The sequence below is a fragment of the Musca autumnalis genome, unplaced genomic scaffold (genome assembly GCF_047663935.1).
Source record: "Musca autumnalis isolate F117 unplaced genomic scaffold, ASM4766393v1 scaffold_3, whole genome shotgun sequence".
In the NCBI taxonomy this organism is placed as follows: Eukaryota; Metazoa; Arthropoda; class Insecta; order Diptera; family Muscidae; genus Musca; species Musca autumnalis.
Window position 1 is genome coordinate 260,709,500 of NW_027411866.1, and position 25,691 is coordinate 260,735,190.

At 36.7% G+C, this 25,691-nt stretch overlaps 1 protein-coding gene across 1 annotated transcript in view; it reads left to right on the plus strand.

Moving 5' to 3' along the window:
• The window catches only part of Lrp4 (LDL receptor related protein 4), a 35,275-nt gene extending 11,225 nt beyond the window's left edge, over positions 1-24,050 (plus strand). The window contains exons 2-13 of the mRNA XM_073978237.1: positions 12,612-13,584; positions 13,676-14,129; positions 14,201-14,322; positions 14,389-14,580; positions 14,651-16,335; positions 16,394-16,968; positions 17,030-18,069; positions 18,137-18,262; positions 18,332-18,449; positions 18,518-18,998; positions 23,284-23,441; positions 23,568-24,050. Coding sequence (XP_073834338.1) covers positions 12,612-13,584; positions 13,676-14,129; positions 14,201-14,322; positions 14,389-14,580; positions 14,651-16,335; positions 16,394-16,968; positions 17,030-18,069; positions 18,137-18,262; positions 18,332-18,449; positions 18,518-18,998; positions 23,284-23,441; positions 23,568-23,699 — 6,056 coding nt within the window. The 3' untranslated portion in view covers positions 23,700-24,050. The remainder of the gene's footprint in view (positions 1-12,611; positions 13,585-13,675; positions 14,130-14,200; positions 14,323-14,388; positions 14,581-14,650; positions 16,336-16,393; positions 16,969-17,029; positions 18,070-18,136; positions 18,263-18,331; positions 18,450-18,517; positions 18,999-23,283; positions 23,442-23,567) is intronic.
• Positions 24,051-25,691: the final 1,641 nt, after the last annotated feature.

Here is a 25,691-nt window from a genome sequence, read left to right on the forward strand (position 1 = left end):
ATTTTTGTGCGTCATTTGATTTTTACTTATCATTACCGAAGTATAATTGTAACCTCAGACTTTAGATTACGAGATTATATACACTAGGATTGTATCGTATAGATTTCATCAAAATAATGATTTAAGACTTCACATATGTTTGGACGATATTCGTTTCAGCCAAGATGGAAGTACTTACCACCGTCCGTCCGTCTGTATCTCTGTTTGTCTGGCAGGTTGGAACTCATGATAACTCTCGGTCCAAGTTATGGATCTCGTAATGTTTTGTCCAAATTAAATTTAAGTCATATCGGTACCTCCGCCATAAAAGTTCAAAAATGTTCACTAAAATGGTCGAAGGGACTAACCGATTCGGTCTAAAATCGAACCTAATATGGTTCGCAAGATTACTTCCAAAAGTACATCAAGGTCCAAGAGAATATGTTTGGACAACATCTTCAGGTCTCTTATACAAGTCTAACATAACTGCAGTTTAAAGACTGTTCGATGATTTTTTGGACATTTTTTAGTCTTGTTTACAGCGATATCCTACTTTTCGTGGACAAGTTTATGCTTCCTGACAAAGCTCTAAATACACGGTGGCCAACTAAAAAGCTTATGGGCGCGGTAACTATCGAGAGGAGTGTCTCTCAAATAATTATTAGTGAATAATTATGTGGGGTTCAATAAGGATCGGTTGCTATTTGTCAAAACTATATAGAACTAAGTCCATCAAAGTGTTTGTCATCGAGTCCAAAAACTTCTAACCGTACAATTAAGAAAACAAATTAAAGGGTGTTTTTTTAAGCTAGATAGAACTTTAAATTGTAAAAAGTAACACAAAAAATTAAATTTTGATGAAACTTTTTTTATTTGTTTCTTTATACTCTGACAAATCATCATGAATAGACTCACGCTTGAACAATGCTATGAAATTATCCAAATTTACTTTGAAAATCAGTCGTCGATTCGCGCAGAGCAGTTGGCAAATGACCCGTTGTTTTATCGCAAAATTGTGTTCAGGGATGAGGCGCATTTTTGGCTTAACGGGTTTGTTAATAAGCAAAATTGCCGCATATGGAGTGAGACCAATCCACAAGAGACCCTACAGACTCCATTACATCCAGAAAAATGCACCGTATGGTGCGGTTTTCACGCTGGTGGCATCATCGGACCTTATTTCTTCAAAAATGAGGCCGGAGCTCGCGTTACGGTCAATGGAGATCGTTACCGCACCATGATCAATGATTTTTTGTTTGAAAATATGGATGACATTGATCCGGAGGAGATGTGGTTTCAACAGGATGGCGCAACGTGCCATACGGCGAACGCAACCATCGACTTATTGAAATCAAAATTTGGCGATAAGTTGATTTCGAGAAGTGGACCTGTCAATTGGCCTCCAAGGTCGTGCGATTTGACACCTCTCGATTATTTCCTGTGGGGCTACGTGAAGTCACTGGTTTATGCTGATAAACCAGCAACAATTGATGACTTGGAGGCCAGCATTGTTCGTGTTATTCGTGACATACGGCCAGCAGTGCTCGAAAAAGTGGCCAAAAATTGGACGTCCAGAATGCACTTCGTCAAGAACAGCCGCGGTGCCCATATGCCCGAAATCATTTTCAAATGTTAATGTCACGTATTGATCTTTCGAATAAAAAAAAATTTTTGATTACAATTTAATTTTTTGTGTTATTTTTTACAATTTCAAGTTCTATCGGGCTTAAAAAAAAACATTCTATATAACGCTTCTTTTGTAACATAACATTAAAAGTAAAAAATAATCCTGGTATCAGAATCTATCTCTTTCGGTAAATAACACTGTACAACATTTTTAAGGTAATCTTGTGCAAATAATTTGAAGTGAGGATTTTTTGAAAGTACAGACCCAAAGTACAAAGCCTTAGTTCCGTTTTGTTGAGTCAGATACGGTAGATGAGGGCCAAAATAAAATATTTGGAGAAATGGAAAAAAAATAAATTTTATAATATATCTAAAAATTCCATAATTTGTATACATTTCGCACCATATCTCAAAAACTGTTAAATTTTTCTTAATGTTTTTATTTGGAAACATATCAACGACAACGACAGCCGATATTCTTAAAAATTAGGCTAAGATCATCGAAATAGTGAAAATCTTGCTATAGCAAAGACAACGGCAATTCTTTGTGGTTGTAAAATTCTGCGATAAACCATAACGTGGACCTGTATGATTAAAACCTTCAATATACTTCAATAAATTTTACATGGCGACATTGCCGAACGTGGTCCGATATAGTCTATTTTCAATTCTAAATATCCTATTCTGTAAATATTTAAAATTGTATCTTTAGTCCCAATTTACATTAAACGATTTTTCTTGCGGCAATTTTTCTCGTTCTCTTTTAAACCTGCCTCTTGCGTTTATACAGGCAATTCTGTTTTCAAAACAATGAATATAATGTCAAAAACGAAAAATATAAAAGGAATTGCCTGAAAAATGCCGGTACGAGCAATTTGTTTCCACTTCCATACCTCTTACGTGTCTCTCCTACAAACTGAGACTTGCCGCAAGTAAACTCGCCTAATGTAAATTGGAACTAAATATTATGAATTCTTTCTATTGAATTTATATACTTTGTACCATTATTTCATATAAAATATAGAATAGAATATAGAATAGAATATGTGCCAAAATTTCCAGTCCATCGGACAAAAATTTACCGAGATATGAGCTTTCGAAGGGAAACATTTATTGTGTTTTGTATGTAGCATAGAACTAGAAACGTCTTTTCCTCGAAGTGGTACTTTGTATGTTTTTGTGGGACTATTGTACACATAAATCATGTGCTTAACCGAGAGAGTCTTTAAAAAAAACGCTGACGGAGTCAGAAAAAATATCAATTTTGTACAGTGTTTTTTTTTGTTAAAATCGAAATTTTGATTTTAACTGTTCAAAATTTTTAAAAATTGATTTTTTTAATTCCTTTTCGATAATGGACAAGATTATTAGGTTCGTAATGATCCCACAAAAATATATGCTGATCGGTTTATTCTTTTTCAAACTACAGTGGGTACCGCAAACTGCTTTAGTAAAAACAGTGCTTTATAAGCGGGCATTTGAATGTAAGATTTTTCAAAAAAAAAAAAAAAAAAAAAAAAAAAAAAAAAATAGAAGGTAAATTAAGGTTTAATAGATTTTTTATAAAAAATGCATGAGAATGGCTTTTATCATGCTTATAAGTGGCCATAACCCCTTAAAATAGCTTTACGTAACGCTACACAACATTTGAATTTTTCATGATTTTTGGTCAAGTTGTGCCCCCCCCCCCCGAAATGAAATCCTGCGTACGTCCCTGGGAGGATGTGCCTGTACCAAAGTCATCAGTTTGATGCTTGCTCTTTGGTAGAATTTTCGGACTTCATTCTGGCTCCTGTACATCTCGATTTTTTTCACACTCCCGCTTTTAAATCTCTCTCTCTTTTTCCTGCGGAAAAGACGTTTCTCCTCTCTCCTTTTCTCCCTGTATCTCTCTCGCGCGCTACGCGTTGCTACGGATTGTAAAGTAGCCCTATATGCCGCATTTTTCTCTTCAATGTTTGCGCCTCGTAACGATCGTACATCCAACACGCTCGATGAATGTCTTCCATCTATCTCAACATGATCAATTTAATTTCTTGTTTTCTGATCTGGAGACAGCCAGGTGCCGTTATGAATATCGAGATGATTAAATCTGGTACTGCTAACTACAATGTTTTTTGCAGCTGCAAAGTCTATCAGCCTCATACCATTGTCAGATGTTTCACTTTAGAGACTGAATTTCCCCACTGTTGGACCAAAGATATTCTCCTTTCCAATTTTGGCATTAAAATCGCCTAGAATGATTTTAATGTCGTGGGCAGGGCAACGGTCATATGATTCTTCTAAGCGCTCGTAAAATATATCTTTGGTCTGTTCGTCCTTTTCTTCAGTGGGAGCATGAGCGCAAATAAAGCTGATGTTGAAGAATTTAGCTTTTATTCGAATTGCAGCAAGTCTTTCATTCACTGGGGTGAAGCATGATACCAGATGTTTTAGCCTCCGACTAACTACGAATCCGCAACCAAACTCATGCTTTACGTCATGGCAGCTATATTTTTAATGTTATCTTGATTAATTTGCGCCTCGATTACAGAAACAATAGAAAACATTAAATTTCAATAAACAAGTAAAAAAGTATCAGTCGGCTTTGCCGACAGAGATACATATTGAATCTATCATCTACGGACAGATCGAATGTATTTAGGGCATTTTTAGAATTTTGTGGATTAGATATTTTAACTAGTCGACAAATATGTGGAGGTACTTAAAGGAGTATGGAAGTGGATCTTATTTTGGGAGTCATATCTTTTCGATAGATATCGCGCCCACTAGTAATTTTTGTTGGTCACCGTATAACTTAGAGTTTTTGGACCACTATGTTAAGATGCATGGACTTGCCCACGAAAAATATAATATCCCTGGAAGAAGGACCACGAGGAGTAGCATCGCTAATATTTCCAAATGATCTTCCAACAGGCCCTAAACTGCAGTTAAAGCAAATAATTAATTTTTTTTTTTTTGGGGGGGGGGGTTACTCTAAGGACAAGACCGTTTTGGACCACTTTAGAAGTTAAGCTAAATTTGGAATATATGTTACGAGATCCAACGTTTGGACCAAATTGGTTGCTCCGTTCAAGAGATACCGTATCATGACATGTTTAACTCATGGGGGATTAACAGGTACCATCTTTAAACTAAGTTTGGAAAAAATATGACGAGGGCCAAATATTGGACCAAATCGGTTGATCAGTTCGAGAGTTATCGTGCGCTTCAACCACTACACATGGTGCCATAGGGGTCTTTTACACATTTTGGGCTGCTTCCTCAAGAAGTATGGTCTTTTAACTATGTAAAGTAGGTTGTCAAACAACGAATATATTGCAATAGCCGCTAATGAAACCCAACTTTTCATTTACACGATTTTAATTATAATGACGAATATCACAGTTTTGGTTGGGGACTTTCCAAAAGCAAAGCCTGATTATGAAAGTAGAAAATATCGTCTTTGCAATGATGCAAAGTAGGTTGGCGTAGATGGGCAAATAACGGAAATATCGCAATAGTCGGTAATACATCCCATTTGCAATTTTTATAGGATCGTCATTAAATTTTGGTGCTTAATAAAGCTACCAGAGAGGAAGCAGCATATTGAGTTTAGGAAGAAGCATATTGAGTTTGATAATAATACTCAAGAGTCGGAATGGGCAAAAAACGTATGTGGACAAAAATTCAAGGTTTCATTCCTATGCGAATATCTCCGCTTTTAGCAGTCGTATTCCAAAATGGTCGTCAATGGATGAGGAAAATATCACATTTATTATGATGCAAAATAGATTGGAGCACATCCCACCTTCCCATTTTTATTTGAATTATACTGACGACTATCTCAGCTTTGGTTGGGTGCGTTTCAACAATGAAGATATTCTGAGCTTGAATATTGTTCCCATTTCGTTACCAAGATTGGTGAAATGCTTGTGGTGTTGAAAAAGACGCAGGGATATCCGAATTTCCAATTTATGGAATTTTATTTACATATTAGATATTTCTGCTTCTATTAGACATATTCCAAGGAGAGAGCTTGATAATGAAACTAAACTATCTGAGCTTTAAATTAGTTCAAAATGTGGCATTATTTTGAAGTTGTTACTTTAATGCAAATACCTTGCTTCTATTTATTGTACTAAATGTATGTAAAATGCCCATCAAGAAGACCGGCAAAGCTTTTAATCAGTAAAAAGTAGATGTCGACAGAAGTCAAATATAAAATTAAATATTAATTATTTTGATTCAGTCCGTCTTAAGTCAGGGTAGTGGTGTAGGGTATAACATAGTCGGACCCACTCTGACTATAGCTTTTGCTCACTTGTTTGTATATGGTAAATTTCAAAATTCCTTTACAATTACACAGAAAAAAATTAAAAACTTTTTTGGCGAGCACATCCGCCAATCTGATCGCGTTCACAAAATTGGATGCTGCACTCAAAAGTTATATGCGGTTTTACTTTCTTGTAAAAAAAAATATTTAAAAATGTCTATTGTGGTGTAATTTGAACATGTATATATGAATCGTTAGCAGCATTTGATATCTATCCGTAGATGCTAAAATAGTTGCTAAATTTATTTTTATTTTCGCGGAAAATCAAAAAATATTGAAGAAATCTTGGAATAAATTTTATTTATTCTAAATCAGAGTCCAAAAAATCTCTAAAAAAATTACAAATACGTACAGAATCTAGACAACGCGTAGAAAAATGTGAGACCAAAATTATAAAGATCGCGTTTATAAAATGCATATTACAGCAACAACAAAGAACGGAAACTTATTGTTGGAAATTATTTCAAAAATATATTTTGGTTAAATACGAAAAATTTGAAAAACAAATGTTGGGAGTTATTATATTATTTCGCTAAATTTCGATCCAAATCCTGAAGTATTTTGCTTAAACTTCTACGAGAAAAGTAGTTAGTCATCGTGAAAGTATATTTGCTTTCTGTGATAAGCAATAGAAATAAGAAGTAGAGAGTAGTATTGAAATTACAATCAAAGAAAAAACATAGAAGTTAAAAACCGTATACTACGAATTGGTTTAAATCGGTTGAGGTGCATGTGCTTTTCGGATACAGGGAGTCCATGTCTATCAATATGCATAGATTTTCCCATGTTTCATTCAGCGGCCAAAGTGTGCCATCAGTTGCATCTTACTATTCAAAAAACCTTCAAGTGGGCAAAAATTACGCGATGTGCATATGATTATAAGGTGCATCCGATTTCAATGGCCCCCTATTAAAAAAAAGTCAATTTAAATTATTTTAGACAGATTCGTCAAGAACTGCGGATGTGCCACCGCATTCTATTTTGGGATAAATAGGGATATTACTCCTGAATCTTTGTAATTTGTGACACACCTTTTTCGCAAATATTATAATCGCGTATAAAGGATTACATTTATGCAAAAATAATCAAAGAAAATCGCGGTTCAATTCGCGGAATTGTCAAAATATATTTTTGCATGTTTTCCTACTTTCCAGGTATATAGTGGATGGATTCGACCGCGGAAGAGCTCATTCCGGCACGTATAACAACTAAAATCACGCGTCGTCAGGGGTACCTGTACGACAGTTGTAAATTTTAAAGCCAAAAAATAGGTTTTTTCAGAAAATTTACGCACCAAATTTTCGCCTTTGGACTCCTATTACTAGGAAGCTGTACGGAGCACACTCATGTATATACATCGAACGACGTGGAATCGCGAGTTCTACAATCCTATAAACTAGTTTGGATTATTATCTAGTTGCACCCTCTAATTATAAGAAAAATTCGAAAAACACTGAAATCAAAACTTCCAAATGTCAGTATCGATTTTAGGGGGATGCAGTATATATATATCCAAAAGTCATACACTAGAACCATGTTGCCCAAGGGGTGTTGTTTAGTTCTTTCTTTGAGCACAGGTTCGAATTTTGCGTGGTTTGGCCAGAAATCAAAAAAGAACTCAAAAAATCATGTTTACTTCAACACATTTTTCCCATTTTTTTATATTACCACCAACGCAGCTTCCACGAAAATTATTTGTTATGGTCCATATTATGAGATCGTGGCTAAAACACTTCAATTAATATAAATATATTCATATTTTATAAAATATATTAACAGTTAGCGACTTATTAAATGGTGAACCTCAACTTCAACGATTGAAAAACTTTTTTGAATATTACCATATATATTTAACTTTTATAGGAAAAAAGGTAAAATTCATACAAATTTGTTTCCATTGTAATTAACGTCTCAAAATTGTATTTTTCAACTTATGCACGTCCAAGTACAGAGTACTATACGTATTGCATGTGGTAGCCGTTTTATTTTTATGCACTATTGCAAAAATGATCCTTCTTATGGAAACTTGAATGTATCCATCACACCATTGCGATCAAACGCGTCATCGCTTTCGAATGTTTCTCGGTAGTTTTGCAGATATTTTGTTCGAGAACGACACACTAGAATGAATTGAAAACGATTCATTCGTCGCTTAGTTTGTGACAGGAAAACCTTCGATTTCGAATAGCGGTAATAATATTATTAGCGAATGAATTGACGATAGTTTTTACGATATTAGCGGAAAACATTTTTGGTGAAGTTTCTTGATGGTTTTGTTACGTATCTTTTTCATCTTTATTCTTTTTGCGATACTATTGATAAACATTATTGTCTTGTATTTGGTAACCTACCCATATGTTTATATTATATGTAGCATTTATATCGAAATTATTTATTTATTTAATTAATTATTATTTATTTTTCTTGTGAAAAAAACATTCACCAAATGTTCGAAAATGATATCGTTTTTGAACTTTCGGCGAACAAAAGAAAAAACATTTGCAAAACGTTCGAAAATGATATCGTTTTCGAAACTTGTAGCAAACATTCGAAAAATATCAGAAACTGGTATGGTGGAAAACATGAAAGAACAACAAATCTAAACCAACCAAACCAAAAGTATATCTATACTATTTTCAACAAATTTTAAAAACATTATTAAACTATTTGAGCGATGTAAAACTCCTCTACAAGTGATGTCGCACTATGTTCGAAACGCCGCATTTGGTCGAACTTCAATTCTGGCATAGAAAGATGAATTTAAATGAATATAATAAGAGACGAATCCCAATCGTCTCTTCCCACTAAATTTATATTTTTATATTGGCAACTCTGAATATTAAAACACTCGATTTTCACAATAAAGTTTAGGTGAAACTCTCTTCTCTCCCAATTCTTAAAAGCTTTCTTTCATCTGTATTGTTATGGATGCTGGTATCTTGGGGGAGTTCGTTTAAGGTGCAAGCATACAGCCAACAGAAACTCAGAATAAAGGGAAGTAAAAAGCAACAACTTTACTATCATCTCGAATATAAAGTCAAGCCACAACGACAACAAAAAACTGTTTAACTTCTTGCCCATGTATGGGTGTGCAAAAGAAGAAACAGAAAACAAATATCAGCAAATTCAAAAGGGAAAAACGTTCATGCGCTCTAGAGTTCATAGTGAAGATGAATGAGATGCGAAGCCAACAAGCTGGTTGAGTTTTTTTTCTGTATTGAAGCTAAAGGACACGCACACATACAACTACATTATGTACGTGGATAAGAATGTGTGTGCTTGTCCTTTGGTTTTGGTCTCATTTTACCATGTAGTAGTAGACACAAATAGACACACACACACGCCCAGCAATATGTTTACACAGCACGAACCCAGACAGACGGGCATCGGTAAACTATGAATAGAGCTTTTTGTCTTTCATTCATTAAAATTTAGAGTGTAAGGTTAGGGTTGACTCCCAGCACAGTCAAAGTAAATACGAAGAACGTTCTTTGCCTATTCACTGTTTTTACTGTTATATGCATACATTACACGGAGCAGTCAATGCGACTACGTGATTCTGCTGTTGCTGCTACTCTCTCCAATGAATTGTTGCCTGAACTCCTCTCCAAATGGTAGCAGCAGCAGCACCAACATCCATGACACATACACAGAAATGTACATAAAGTGGCAAAATCGTGTTAAAATGTATTGAGGCGAATGTGTAATTCGTTAGAATAGAATTTGCTTCCAATTTGAGACTGATATTATTTTTACGAACTTATACGAATACAATAACAAATGTAGTCGTTTTGTGAGATTGTTGTAAATAGGCAACCAGCAGCCCACGCACAACAAATAAAATACTGAATCCATCATGGAATACTCTTTTTTCTTTTTTTGAAACGTACTTAATGACTTTGAAATTTAGTACAACAAAACGACTGATATACATACATTTATTTGTACTTGTACATTTATTCGTATTTTTGCGAATGACTCCCAGAAAAACTACATTTGTAAAACAATTCTGTAACTAGTTAACTACAGAATAACCGAGAATCGTTGGCAAGTGGCAATTTGTCAGTGTCCACACTTTTTATAATTGGGAAGATTTTTTCTAAATTTGTAACTGAAAGAAAGGTGTCGCTTAGACTTACCCATAGCTAAAGTAATGCTAACTTATATTTAAAGTTTTCATTAAAAAAGTTGTATTTTAATTTTTACCGATTTTCGTCGGTAACGTCGCCGAATCGTTTTTCCTGGCCAAAACTCTGTAATTTTTGAACAGATAGAAATATTTTCAATTCAAAGCTAAAATTTTGAGTTTTTCATATTTTATATCAAAATATGACTGTTTTTGAGTTTTTTATATATTTCATTCTATTAAAAAAGGTCAAACACCAATTAACAAACCTAACAAGTAAAAAACATTAAGTTCGGACAGATAGAACCATAAAATATTCTGAACTAAAATGGACTAATTAGTTTCCTGTTAGGTGCAAAAATTTTTCGTCCACGGATACCTCAAATGCCTAAATTTTGTAAAAAATGTATTTAAAAATTTCTTCAAAATGTTGGTATCTGTATGTGGAGGCTATTCCAAATATTGACGATTTTTGGTGAAGAAGTTTTGGGACAACTCACAACTTCAAATGTCAAATAACAGCTAGTTCAGTCAAAAAATTAGCTAAAATGAGAACCTCAAATGTCAAACTTCAGCTAATTCGGTCGGAAAATGTAGCTAAAACCCTCAAAATCGGGAGGTACCGTTCTATGCAGGCTATACTAACACGTGGACACATTTTGACAATTTTTTGTAGGGAAGTTTTTTGGTTTTTTGGGAACATAAATATCAGATTTCAGCTAATTCGGTGAGAAAATGTAGCTAAGAGCCACAAAATACTTAAAATCGGGAGGTACCGTTATATGGGGGCTATTACAAAATGTAGACCTACATATTTTGGTAATTTTAGTGGAGAAGTTTCGTGGTCATTGACCACTTCAAATGTAAAATTTCAGCTATTCGGTCAAAAAATTTAGCTAAAGTCCTCAAAATACCTTAAATCGGGAGGTACGGTTATATGGGAAACAGACACTCGGGTGCAACATTTTAGCATTCTATCTCAATTATTGCGGACGCTAAAGTGATTACAACAGACGTTGCAAACAGAAAAACAAACTAAATATAAAAAAAAAAAATAAAAAAAAAATATTTTTCTATTTTTTTTTTCAAATTCAAAAAATACTCCTTGGATTTTCATAAAACTTATATATTGAAACAAGTGAGCAAAGGATATAGTAGGACTGGGCCGAATATGTGATACCCTATACCACATTTCTTTCAGGGAGATACTAAAGTTTTCACCTATCTGTCTTTTATACCAAATGGCTTAAGGCGAACTGATCCAAAATAATTAATATTTAATTTTATATTTGACTATTGTCGACATCTACTTGGTACCGATTGAAAGCTTGCTGGTCTTCTTGATTAGAAATTTACATGTCTTTAATACACTAAATATAAGGTTTTTATCATTAAATTAAAAAATAACTCTGACATATTACCATCAATGCCAAATTTTGTATTTATTAAAAGCTCAGGAGGTTTAGTTCCATTAACAAACTCTCTCCTTGAAATATGTCCAACAGAATTAGATATATCTGACATGAAAAAAAAATTCCATAAATTGGAAATTGGAATATCCCAGCGTCTTTTTCAACATCACAAGCATTTCACGAATTTTGGTAACACAACCGGGAACATTTTAAAGCTCAGAATGTCTTCATTGTTGAAACGCATCCAACCAAAGCTGAGATACTCGTCAGTACAATTCAAATAAAAAGTAGAATGTGCTCCAACCTATTTTGAATCATAATAAAAGTGATACTTTCCTCCTCCATTGACAGGCTTTCCTTTTGCAATACGACTACTAAAAGCGGAGACATTCGCATAACAATAAAGGCTTGAATTGTTGTCCACAGAAGTTCTTTGGCCATTCCGACTTAATATGCTTCTTCCTCCCTGGAAGCCCTATAACCACCAAAATTTCATGACGATCCTATCAAAATTGCGACCTGTAGCTTGATTACAAAAAATTGGGTGCATTAACGACTATTATTTGGCCGTCTCCGCCAACCTACTTTGCATCATTGTCAAGATGGGACTTTCTACTTTCATAGCCATGCTTCGCTTTTGGAAGGTACCCAACCAAAGCTGTGATATTCGTCATTCTAGTTAAAATCGAAAAAATGAAAAGTTGGGTTTCATTAGCGACTATTGCGATATATTGGTTGTTTGACTATCTACGACAACCTATTTTACATCGTTAGAAAGGTGATATTTTCTACTATCATAGTCAGGTTTTGTTTTTGGTATACCACTTAAAGACGCTGAGATATTTGCTTTGAAATAAAACATTATCTTTTTCTCCAAACAAGTTTTTTGCCAATTCAGACCCCTAAATATTATTCGAGCATCTGCAAAATCAATAGGCTTCATCCTCTGTGGAGTCCCCATGGACCCGCATGAACTTTTGTAGATGCTTGTTTCATGGATTCTGAACTTTCCGATACCTATGGACCACAACCGGAGAAGTTTAGAAAAACAATATGCACACACACATAATAGGTCATATTTAATTGTTCACTTCTTTACCATCTACGCCTGACAAATAAGTAATCTTATATTTCCTACCCCCTCTCATTCTAGTTCTTGGTGATGATGGCGAACCCTTTTCAACGTTGCATCATTTCGGGTCTGTAATTAAATATGGCACACCAAAACATTTCCTAGACGATCCCAATTATCCGCATGATACTGCCTATCAGCAACAGCATCAGCTGCAACAGCATCATCAACTGCGTTCAGCGGCCGGTGTTGCATCGGGAGGACGACAAAAACCCACTAGTCGACAGCAACCGAAGCAAACACATCCAAAGGAATATGATGATTACGACCAGGGTGATCATTTAGATTATGGCGATTATGACATTCATCCCTCGGATGGCCCGCCACATGAATTCAACGAAGATTCTCATCGAATGCTAGGTTTTCCTTCGGGTGATATTGGCCGGTATCCACCGATTGGGTCACGAAGCGTGGGCCGAACCGATACATACATTGTACGCGATTCGGTTAATAGTCGTGATTCGACGCGTTCGCGTGATGCATATATGAATAGTTTTCATGCCAAGCTGAAAGTTTTTCGTCCCAACTTTCGTCCGATGGTGCACGATGAAGTACGTTTAGCTAGCTCCAATGATGGCACTGCTCGAAAATGTCCCGATACATGTGATGAGATGCAATGGCAGTGCAGCGCCAAGTGCAATTGTATACCATTGACACAACGGTGCGACAAGATACCTCAGTGTGATGACGGTTCAGATGAGTTCGATTGTGTGGTGCCTCAGGATATTTCCGCCAGGTCTACTAGGGAGTGTGAACAGAGTGGAATGCACATCATGTGTGCCAAAACAAATCAGTGCATCAACAGGGACTGGTTGTGTGATGGTGATGATGATTGCGGTGACTATTCGGATGAAACGAAGTGTGGCGACCTGGCCGAATGTACGGATGACATGTTCAAGTGCGGCAATGGTTTCTGTGTGAAGAAAGAATGGGTGTGTGATGGCGAAAATGATTGTCGAGACGATACGGATGAAATCGGTTGTAATCGTACAAGGTAAGTGCGCCAGTACATCAGTCCACCAGTAATGTAAGATGTTATTCTTTACCCCCATCCTTCTCTCTCTCCCTCTTGTTTTATTATACAGCTGCTCCAGTGAACATTTCACCTGCGATAATGGCAATTGTATATCCATAGCCTTTCGCTGTGATGGAGAACCGGATTGTCCAGACAACTCGGATGAATTCAAATGTCCTGCCGTCATTAACAGCTGCCCCGAGGGTGAATTCAAGTGCCGTGGCGGTGCTGGAGGTGCAGCCGGTCCCAGTGGTCGTTGCATTCTAATGCGCTTCCATTGTGATGGCGAAAACAATTGTGGCGATTGGAGCGATGAGGAGAATTGTCCCCAGAAACCGACCCAGTGCAGTTCTAGCCAATTCAAATGCGCCGACGGCAATTGCATTCCGTTGAGCTTTAAATGTGACAAAGATCAGGACTGCGATGGAGGCGAAGACGAAAACGAATGTGGCAACATGAACACCGATATTGTTACAACCTGTTCCGGCAATGACTTTACTTGCAACAATGGACGATGTATTCTGGTAAGTCAGTGGAGGAGCGGATATGGTAACAAAGTTATTCGATTAAAATGTATTTAAATTATCTTACTTAGCGTACCTGGTTATGTGATGGCTATCCTGATTGCTCTTCCGGCGAAGATGAAGTCAATTGTCATTTGCAATGTGATGATGGGCAATTTTTGTGTCCTGCCAAAAAGAATATGACCACCTTGAAGTAAGCCTAAGTGCCCATCGTACTCTATCGATGGAGACCCTATTGTAACTCTTTTCGTATTTTCAGGATCTGCATACATCAGAAACACATCTGTGATGGGCACAGCGATTGTCCTTTGGGAGAAGATGAAATGAATTGTCCGGCATACACACCCTGTACACCGGATTCCAAATGTGAACATCAATGCATTACTACAGCCCAGGGACGACATGAATGTGCCTGTCGCCTAGGTTTCCTTATGCATCCAAACAAAAAGAAGTAAGTCCCACGGAGTTATTATCAGAGATAGTTTTTTCACAAAAATCTATTTCGTTTTCATTTTTCTTAGTTGTACCGACATTGACGAATGCAAATACCTATCGAACCCAGTGTGTTCGCAAATATGCGAAAATACCCACGGCTCCTTCAAGTGCTCCTGTGAAAGTGGCTATGCTCTGCGTCCCGATATGCGAACATGCAAAGCCTTGGGTGGGCCGATGACATTGATTGTGGCAAACCGTTGGGATATTCGCCGTGTCTCGTTGAGTCGTAATCGCTATTCGGCTGTGGTAAAAGGTCTGCACAACGCCATTGCCTTGGATTACCACTACAAACGTAATCTACTATTCTGGTCTGACATTTCCACGGATGCCATTAAAATGGTCTACATGAATGGCACTCAAATGCGCGATGTCATCAAATGGGGTTTGGAGTCACCTGGAGGCATTGCAGTAGATTGGGTCCATGATCTTCTCTTCTGGACCGACTCAGGTACAAGGCGTGTTGAGGTTTCCAATTTTGAGGGTAATTTACGTTCCGTCATTGTCTCCAATGATTTGGACAAGCCACGCGCAATTGTAGTACATCCCGGTGAGGCCACTGTATTTTGGACAGACTGGGGTCCAAATCCCAAAATTGAGCGAGCTTTCATGGATGGATCAGAAAGGCAAACGATTATTGCACAAGGTGTCACATGGCCAAATGGCTTGACCATTGACTATCCGAGTCGAAAATTGTATTGGGCTGATGCTCGACAACATGCCATTGAGTGTGCCAATTACGATGGATCCGGACGGACAAAGATTCTCAGCACTCATCTACCTCATCCATTTGCTATGACCATTTTCGAGGACACAATGTTTTGGACAGATTGGAATACAAAGACTGTGTCATCGGCCAATAAACTCACCGGCAAAGGTTTTGGTGCGGTCCATGAAAATTTCCATTTCCCCATGGACATTCATGCTTATCACCCGGCCCGCCAACCCGACTACAAAGATCGTTGTCCGAGGGATCATGAAGGTCGTCGAGGTGGTTGTTCCCATTTGTGTTTGCCCAATAGGCAATCGCGGCGTTGTGGATGCCCCATTGGTCTTACATTGAAAGAAGATGGTCGCACCTGTAAGAGTGCCCCCGATGAATTGATATTGGTGGCTCGACGAAAGGATATACGTTTGAGGCAATTGAACAACAAGAAGACGTCTTCAGTGGGAGATGTGGACATGATCATTCCATTGGACAATTTAAAACATGCCGTGGCTTTGGATTGGTCCAGTGAAACAGATACGATTTATTGGACCGATGTAGAGAGAAGTACCATAAATAAGGCCCACCTTAATGGCAGCTATCAACAGAAAATAATACGTTCAAATCTTGTGGGACCGGCAGGTCTAGCCTTAGATTGGCTTACGAACAAACTGTACTGGACCGACCAAATAACATATCGCATTGAAGCGGCCACCACCAACGGTAAAATGCGCACTCTCCTAATCTGGGAACATTTAGAAAAACCTCGGGACATTGTTGTAAATCCAGTGGATGGTCTAATGTTCTGGACAGATTGGGGCAAGCAGGCCATGATCGAAAGTGCCCATATGGATGGAAAAAATCGTAAGGTATTGGTTTCAAATAACATCAAATGGCCCAATGGCCTCGCCATTGACTACGAACAACAGAAATTGTATTTCGTGGATGGTGGCACAAAAGTTCTGGAAAACATTAACTTCGATGGCTCCGGTCGGAAGACATTAATAGGTAAGATCTCTTGCAAATAGCTGTGTCGAACTTGTCATTAAAACAAAAATATTTTCAGATGGTTTAAGTCATCCCTTTGGCCTGGATGTTAGCGGATCGCGTGTTTACTGGACCGACTGGGACACCAAATCGGTTGCAAGTGCCAATAAACTAACTGGCGGCGATATTACCACCATTATAGCCAATACCAGCGATCTTATGGACATCAAGGTGTTCCATCGTTCCCGTAGAAGGGTGCGAAATGCCTGCGATTCTGGAAATGGAGGCTGTTCACATTTGTGTCTCTTAAATCCTACTTCTTATACGTGTGCTTGTCCCGTGGGTATTACAATACAGGCAGATGGCCACACCTGTTCTTCCGGTCCCAGTTCGTATATTATTTTTGCACATCGTATAGATATCCGTCAGATATCCTTGGACTTTGATCATTTGGTTGATGTGGTCTTGCCATTACCGCCCATTTCGAATGCCGTCGCATTAGATGTGGATCTGAAAACTGGTGAAATCTATTGGACCGATACGATAGAAGATATAATAATGAGTTCCACACCAGATGGTGTCAATGTGAGACGAATTGTGTACGAAAGCATTGATAACCCGGATGGTTTGGTTGTGGACTCGGTGGGAAGAATGGTAAGTATAAGTTCGACAAAATATTATCAGAATAACCGTTCCTCTTTCGCTTGTCTTCTAGATTTATTGGGCTGATGCTGGTCGTCACACTATTGAAGTTGCCACACTGGATGGAAAATACCGTCATTTGATAGCATGGAAAGATCTGGAATCTCCACGTGGCTTGGCATTGGATTACGAGGCTGGCTTCTTGTTTTGGACTGATTGGGGTCATTATCGCAAGATTGAACGTGCCGACATGGATGGTGAAAATCGTCAACGCATTGTCACCTCAAGTTTGGGCTGGCCCAATGGCCTATCTTTGGATTTGAAAGCAAAACGTATTTACTGGGTTGATGCCCAGCTGAAGACCATCGACTCGTGTGACTATTCCGGCAATCATCGCAAACGTATTATGGCCTCGTTGCAACATCCCTATGCCTTGGCCTTGACGGAGAACTATATTTATTGGACCGATTGGAAATCGAAGGCATTGCACATGACCGATCGCAGCAATGTGACAAATAGGCGTGATGTCATGACCAATATTGATGGTCTAATGGACGTTAAGGTTATATCGACAAACAAAACGTTGCCGGAAAATGTATGTGGCAAAAACAATGGAGGTTGTTCGCATTTGTGCCTGCGCAATCCCACTGGTTATTCATGTAAATGTCCGATCGGCCTGCGTCTCAAGAACGGCAGTACCACCCAGTGTGAATACATGCCAGAAGATTATCTATTAATTGCTCTTCGGTCTGGCGTTGGTATGATTTCCCTGAATACTCCCGATCTAATGGATGTGGTTTTGCCCATACATGGTGTACACGGTGCAGTTGTATTGGACTACCACTATTCGAAGAACTACATGTTTGTGGCCGATGTAAATTTGGATGTCATACGGCGTATCAATTTAAGAGATTTGAGTGACAGCAAAGTTGTGGTCAATGAGCTGATGACACCCAATGGCCTGGCTGTGGACTGGATAGCTGATAACTTGTATTGGTCAGATTCGGATTATAAATTTATTGAGGTTTCTCGTTTGGATGGTTCATGTCGCAAGCGGCTGATCAGTGAAAATATGGGAGATCCTCGATCATTGATTGTACATCCAAAGAAGGGGTAAGTGAGGGAGGGGTGAGAATGAAATTATTTGAAGACGGATTTTTATTTTTTCGTAAAATTGCAGATATTTGTTTTGGGCCGATTGGGATTCACCTTCACGCATCGAACGCAGCTTGTTGGACGGCTCAAATCGCACCGCCATATTAACTGATAATTTGGGTTTCCCCACAGGATTAACCATTGATTTTGAGTAAATATTGAGAACTGATTTTTCCGTTAGGGAATTTTTGAAATAATTGTTGGTTTATTTTTATCGTAGGAATCGCCGTTTACTCTGGGCTGATGCCTTGGAGGATAATATTGGTCAATCCGATTTCAATGGTAAAAGAAGAACGGTCATTGTTCAATTTGCACCTCATCCCTTTGGTTTGACAATGGTATGAGCAATTTGTTGTTATTTATTTGTTTTTTGTTGTAAATCTGTTAATTGTTTGTTAATTTGCAGTTCAAAAACAATATCTACTGGACCGATTGGTATAATAAATCGGTATTTAGATCTCATTTGAAAGACCACACAGCTTATACCCAACCTGTGGAGATACGCAACTCTTTGAGTGGTGCTTTAGATATACGTGCTGTTTCACGAAGACGCCAAGCTGAGGAGTGGAATCAATGCTCCCAGGATAATGGTGGTTGTACACATTTGTGTTTATTCCGTGGTTCCAATTACACCTGTGCATGTCCCGATCGTCCTGATGGACGTGAATGTTTAACGGTGCCGAAATTCTTTGTACCACGTCGTTCGGATGATGCCCTGCCAGATTATACCGATGAAGTAACTGAAGCCGATCTCAGTCCAATTAACGACGATTTCGATGATGATGATTTCCAGGCACCCGAACAAATGATTGACCTGAAAGTTGTTATTGTTATAGCAACCATTGTGGCGCTGATATTCCTCTTTATAATGATAGCTGTGGTTATATGTAAGTATATAGTAGAACACATTTGTATATACATTAGAGTAACCCAAAAAAAAAAAGTTAGGAACTCCTATCTCCTAATGTTGATCCAAAAACCATATATATGAAATTTTATTGTGATCGGTTAATGTTAACCCGTGCCAACCTAGCGATCTTTGTTTCCATTGTAATTTGTATAGGGCCAAAGGTACATTTTCACGAAAATTCTCTAAAGGATGCAATTATGGTCCAATTGATGAAAAACGATAACCAGTGTCACTGACCAACAATTTTTATTCCATAGTACTTTGTATGGAAGCCAAAGGCCAATTTGCAAAAAATCGCTCAACGGGCCTCGATTATTTTCTAATCAATGAAACAAATTTACCAGTTCATTGTTATGGCTAAAAAACGAATCCTACAAAAATCGGGCCAGGTTTTGGTACTGCTCCAATGTGTTAATGACCAATTATAGGTAATTTAGGTCCTATTTTCATGAATTTTTGTGGATCAAATGAAAAAAGGGGGCAAGAGTTCCAATTTGTATGCCCTCAGCATTTATGCTAACGAGGGTTTTAGACCCCAATCGGTCCATTCCTTCGGGTACCTCCCACACAAAATTTCGGATAAGTTCAGATTAGGACCTGCTCTCGAAACGCTTTGGTTTTTGTTGCAACAAGTTCATCAGGGGCAAGTCCATACTTCCTGAGAAAATAGCCGGAAAGGTGAAAAAAGCCCCTATAACACCGTGTGTAGTGGCTGGAGCGCACGATAACTCTCGAACGAATCAACCGATTCGGTCCAAAATTTGGCCTTCGTAATATTTTGTCCAAACTTAGTTTAAATTCGAAGATAAGCCATATCGGTCCACTCTTTCAGGTACCTCCCCCACAAAAGTTCAAAAATGTTCGAAAAATTGTGCGCACGATAACTCTTGAAGAGATTGACCGATGTAGTCCATACTTTGCACACCCTAATATATCTACCAGATATAGATCAGGTTTGAATATTGACTATATTTGTCTACTCCTTCTGGTACCTCTCACGCACAATTTCGGATAAGTTCACTTTAAGACCTGCTCTCGAATCACTTTGATTTTTGTTGAAGCGGTTTGCATTCGCTACCTCCATTACGACGGTAAAATTTTTTCAGGGGCAAGTCTATATTTCTTAGGAAAACAGCCCGAAAGATGTACAAAATCCCTATGTCACCATATGTGGCTGTCGGAGAGCACGATAATTCTCGAACTGTTCAACCGATTTGGTCTTCGTCATATTATATCCATACTTAGTTTCATGTGGCAATACCGATCCACAACTTTCGGTACTTCTCCCCAATATTTAAAAAATGTCATTAAAACTCTAGGACGATATCAATTGAATGGGGCAACCAATTTAGTCCAAACTTTGGATCTCCTACTATTTTGTGAAAATTTAGTTTAACTTCCAAAATGGCCCATATCGGTCCTCCCTAAGGGTACCTCTCCCACAAAAGTTCAGTATTTGTGTCTAAGTGCAGTTAATTCCTAATCCACATTTTTGTCCGTAAGTTGAAATGTCCAAATAGGGCCACAAAATTCTGAAGAGACCTTAAATACATTCGATCTGTCCGTAGGTGAAAATTTCACATTGGCTGAGGGCATATATCTGTCGGCAAAGCCGACTGACACTTTTTTACATGTTCGTAATATTGACCACTGATGCAATTCTGTAACTCATTTTTTGAGCTATCGACAAAAATCGGTAAAATTAAAACGCAAAATTATGAATGAAAAGTTTCGATTAAAGTTGACAGCACTCTTAACGACTACTACATTTTTGTCGCTATCTGGCCGAAAATTTTCGTTAATTACCGAAATTATAAGCATTTTAATTTTACCGATTTTTGTCGGTAACTCAAAAAATGAGTTACAGAATTTCACCACAGTTCATTGTTATGGCTACAAAACGAATCCTACAGAAATCGGGTCAGGTTTTGATATTGCTCCTATGTGCATATATAGCCAATTATAGGTAATTTGGGTCCTACTTAATTTTAAAATCTGGCCAAAAACTTTTTTGTTTCAATCTAATGTACATATGTAGATACATATATTATTGAACGCCATAATACTTGGTCAATATAGAGATATATTTTAATAGACAATTGTGGGTATAGGTCCAATTTTTAATATAGACCCACAGAACGATTCCACACGAATTTTCGGCATTTTTAAGGATTTTTCCACATGTTCGAACCAAATGGCTTAAATTTGGTATCTTCGAATAGGAATTAGGAATATAGAGCATTGCCGGCATACAGTATCGGCCAAAACTAAAGCACCCCCTCAGTACATATTTTTAAAATGAAAATTTTTTTAAGAAAACAAAGTTGTAATTTTTATTTGTATTTTTCATTTTCTTTATTTATATCCATATTAATAGAAAACACAATCAGAATGTATTCAGAATGTAATAAACAAAAGTTAAAATTCAAAAATCATTTTAGGTCGAAAATGTAATCGGACAAAACTAAAGCACCCCCCTATTTGAAGTATAACAAAAACCATTGAAATCATATTTCGTTGGGCCTCCTCTATTCTGGTTGACACAATCACATCTTTTAGACATAAAGGATTCTAAATAATTAATTATTGCAGGCGAAATAATTGATTTTCGGAAAATTTAGCTTAAATCCTCAAAATACTGAAAATCCGAACTTATCGCTATATGGGGGCTATACCCAAACGTGGACCTAGGACAACGATCTTTGGTGGATATGTTTTGTGACCACTAGGAACCCTAAGTACCAAATTACAGCTAATTTAGTGGGGAAATATGGCTTAAAACTTCAAAATTCCGAAGATCGGAAGGTACCGCTATAACGATGCTATACCAAAACATTACCCGATATTGTTCATATCCATCCGAAAATGATACTACAGCCTCTTCTGTTCAAATACAAAATCGCTTAAGTTTAAAAATTAGAAAAAGAACGATTCACAAAAGAACGGTAGACGTCGACTTATTCAGTCGACGACCAGCAAGAAACCTTTAATATCGACTAAAAGTGAATTAGATTAGAAAATGGAGGATACTGCTATTTTCCGATGAAGCTATATTTAATTTAATGTATTCAGATGGTAAAAGACGTGTACCAAGTGGGCAACTGTTAAATCCTTAATATTGCTTGTTGGTCGTCGTCGACTGAATAAGCCGACGTCTACCGTTCTTTTGTGAATCGTTCTTTTGCTAATTTTTAAACTTAAGCGATTTTGTATTTGAACAGAAGAGGCTGTAGTATCTTTTTTAAATGGATATAAACAATATCGGGTAATGTTTTGGTATAGCATCCTTATAGCGGTACCTTCCGATCTTCGGTATTTTGAATTTTTAAGCCATATTTCCCCACTAAATTAGCTGTAATTTGGTACTTAGGGTTCCTAGTGGTCACAAAACCTATCCACCAAAGATCGTTGTCCTAGGTCCACGTTTGGGTATAGCCCCCATATAGCGATAAGTTCCGATTTTCAGTATTTTGAGGATTTAAGCTAAATTTTCCGAAAATCAATTATTTCGCCTGCAATAATTAATTATTTAGAATCCTTTATGTCTAAAAGATGTGATTGTGTCATCCAGAATAGAGGAGGCCCAACGAAATATGATTTCAATGGTTTTTGTTATACTTCAAATAGGGGGGTGCTTTAGTTTTGTCCGATTACATTTTCGACCTAAAATGATTTTTGAATTTTAACTTTTGTTTATTACATTCTGAATACATTCTGATTGTGTTTTCTATTAATATGGATATAAATAAAGAAAACGAAAAATACAAATACAAATTACAACTTTGTTTTCTTAAAAAAAATTTCATTTTAAAAATATGTACTGAGGGGGTGCTTTAGTTTTGGCCGATACTGTAGGTTGCCTGCTTTATACAGTCACCATATATCGGTGCCGCCGATTTTCGGTATTTTGAAAGTTTTAGCCACATTATCCAAAATTTTTTATTTAGTCTTTGAAAGTGACATAAAACATTCTAACAAACTATATGCCCACGTTTTAATACAGCCCTCGATAGAAGAGGTACCACTCACATTTCGGTATTTTGAGGATCTTGTCAACATTATTAATTTTATATTCTCCCTTAAGCAGGAGACTAATTTTGTTAATATTTAATAATATTTTCATATTTTTGTATTTGCTCATAAAATTATGATTATGGTGGAGGAGGGTACAAAAACGTCGGTCCATTTTTACTTGTGTCTATTTGTACCTACATGCACACCTATTACCTACATAATATTAATAAATTAATAATATTTTCCAGACATGATAACACCAGCCAAACATCCACAACCCAAGCGACATTCACGTGGCTCCAGTCGCTCTGTCTTGACGTTCTCAAATCCCAATTATAACGTTGATGGAACACCCATGGAACCAAAGACGACCATATGGAAACGTTTTAAAAACGATCGTGCTCATGTAAGTCATGCCCCGTACTCAGATCCGAACAAATGTCAAATGTCCCTGGAAATGTCTCTGTAAAAACGCTTTGCCAACCACAACATTAATGTAAATCTAACACTTTTTTCTCGACTATAAATATAGGAGCGGGTCTATGAGGAGCGCAGTTTAACAACGGAAACAGGTTCATCCTCAATGTTTGTACCGACGCCATCGCCAACAGCCTCGCCATGTGCCAATAAACTACAGTTGTCCACGTTATCGACGATAGCGTAAACAAGCAAACCAACAAACACACACACACACAAACTTCTAAACTTTTCTGATATTCTAAGATTCCCAATATTCCAGGCCAAAGGTCTAAGCATTTTTTTAAATAATATTAACCGCTATTATTGTGAATACAAAATATGTGTACAATTAATTACATTTGTATAGGATGTATCCCCCAAGAGGGCATCTATGTTTTAAGCAATATCCTTTAGATCTAGGATATATAGTCATTTCTTTCTAAAACTTTTTGAAAAACAAAAAAAAACAATACTCTCCTCACAAGAGTAGTAAGGCAAAACTTTTTTTGTTTTGTTTTCATTTTCAAATAAAGTTTTTAAATAATTATATTTATAATTTATTATTATTTTTTTAATAAAAAAACCCCTCCTCCAAATAAACATAAATAAGTAAAACAAATTCGAAAATATCGAAGTTTAATGTGAATTCTTGTGCCAAAGCTAATGGAGAATAAAATAAAAAAACTAAATAATTTCAAAGAAACTGAAACAAAACAAATGAAAAATTGTTCTAAACAAGCAAAACTAAGCAGATTTCTCCTAATAAATATTCCTTTTCCAAACATCCTTCCCCCCAAACAACCAAACCCATTTTTGTTATGGCAAAATGAATCTTTTAAAGAAAACAAAATACCGCAAACAACAACAACAATACTGGATATTAGTTAAGTTTCAAAGCAAAAAAATAAAACTATAACAACAACAAATTATCAAAAAAAGAAACAAACAAAACAAATAAGGATTTCTTCAAGTCCTTGACGGATACTGAGGTTTTCGCCTGAATGCCGACATTTTTTATACGAAACTTTTCATTTGTTAATGTTAAATTGAAGAAAACAAAAAAAAAACCAAACAACAACAAATTTAAAACAAAACTTGTACTTCCGTAATACTTGTATATATTTATAAAAAAAAAAGAAAAACAAAAACAACAAAACTAAAAACAGATTACTCTAAGAATACCAGGAATGCAGAATACTACAACACAAGAACAACAACAACAAAATGTTATTCAAATATCTGTATATAGATGTTAAATGTATTTGTGTATGTAATTTTCCAAATGTTCTAAACATCTCAAGAAGAAGAAAACCAACCAATCAAACACAAAGTTTCCATAACAAAAGAAAAAACAAACAGCAGGTACTCTCCAAGGTAATCTTCCAGCCACTGGGTATTCTCATTTACTTCTTCTCAAGTAGTAGAAGTAGCTGCGGGGCACACTAACGTGCCACATATTAGGGGCTCAATTTGTGGCATGTTTAAATAATAACTCTGGCTGTTAATGTTACCTTGGCCAATCGATCGATCAATCACTCAAATCACTGACCTTTTGTTTTTAAATTTCAATTTTGTAAATCGTCATAGAACTTTTTTGTTTGTTTTACAGGGAATTATAAAATCATGAACACTGTTTGTTAAGCATATTCAGAGGATAAACGGGTTGTTTGAAATACAGTTCCTTTTATAGCACAGACACATAGGCACATGCAGCATACACATTTTTCAAAATCATGAAATATCTGCTTAAATTAGTTTTTATTTTCAATAATTTGCAAAGATATCCAAATATACATTCAAAAATGCACATTTTTCTCACAATAGAAACACACACACATAACCCCACTTACACATATCCATTTGACAAACATAACAACTTTGTATTGAGAATAGACAACAGAGAAAGTCCAATTTTTATCAACAGCTGGAAATCGCTAAGAAACCCCCTTTCGTTTTCACAGAAAATCTTTTTGTAAATTAGTTTTTTATAAAGAAATGTTGAAATTTTTTCTCCAAAGCTTCCTTTGAAATTCGTATTATAATTATGTGTATATATGTGTGGTACCACAGTACCAATATTCCTATATTTTTTCTGTAGAAAGTAATTCAAGGAAATTGGCATCACATGAGCGTATGACCTCCATAATTTCTTCAATGAGAACGATTTTGCCAGTGTAGAGCAGAGAGCATATACCCA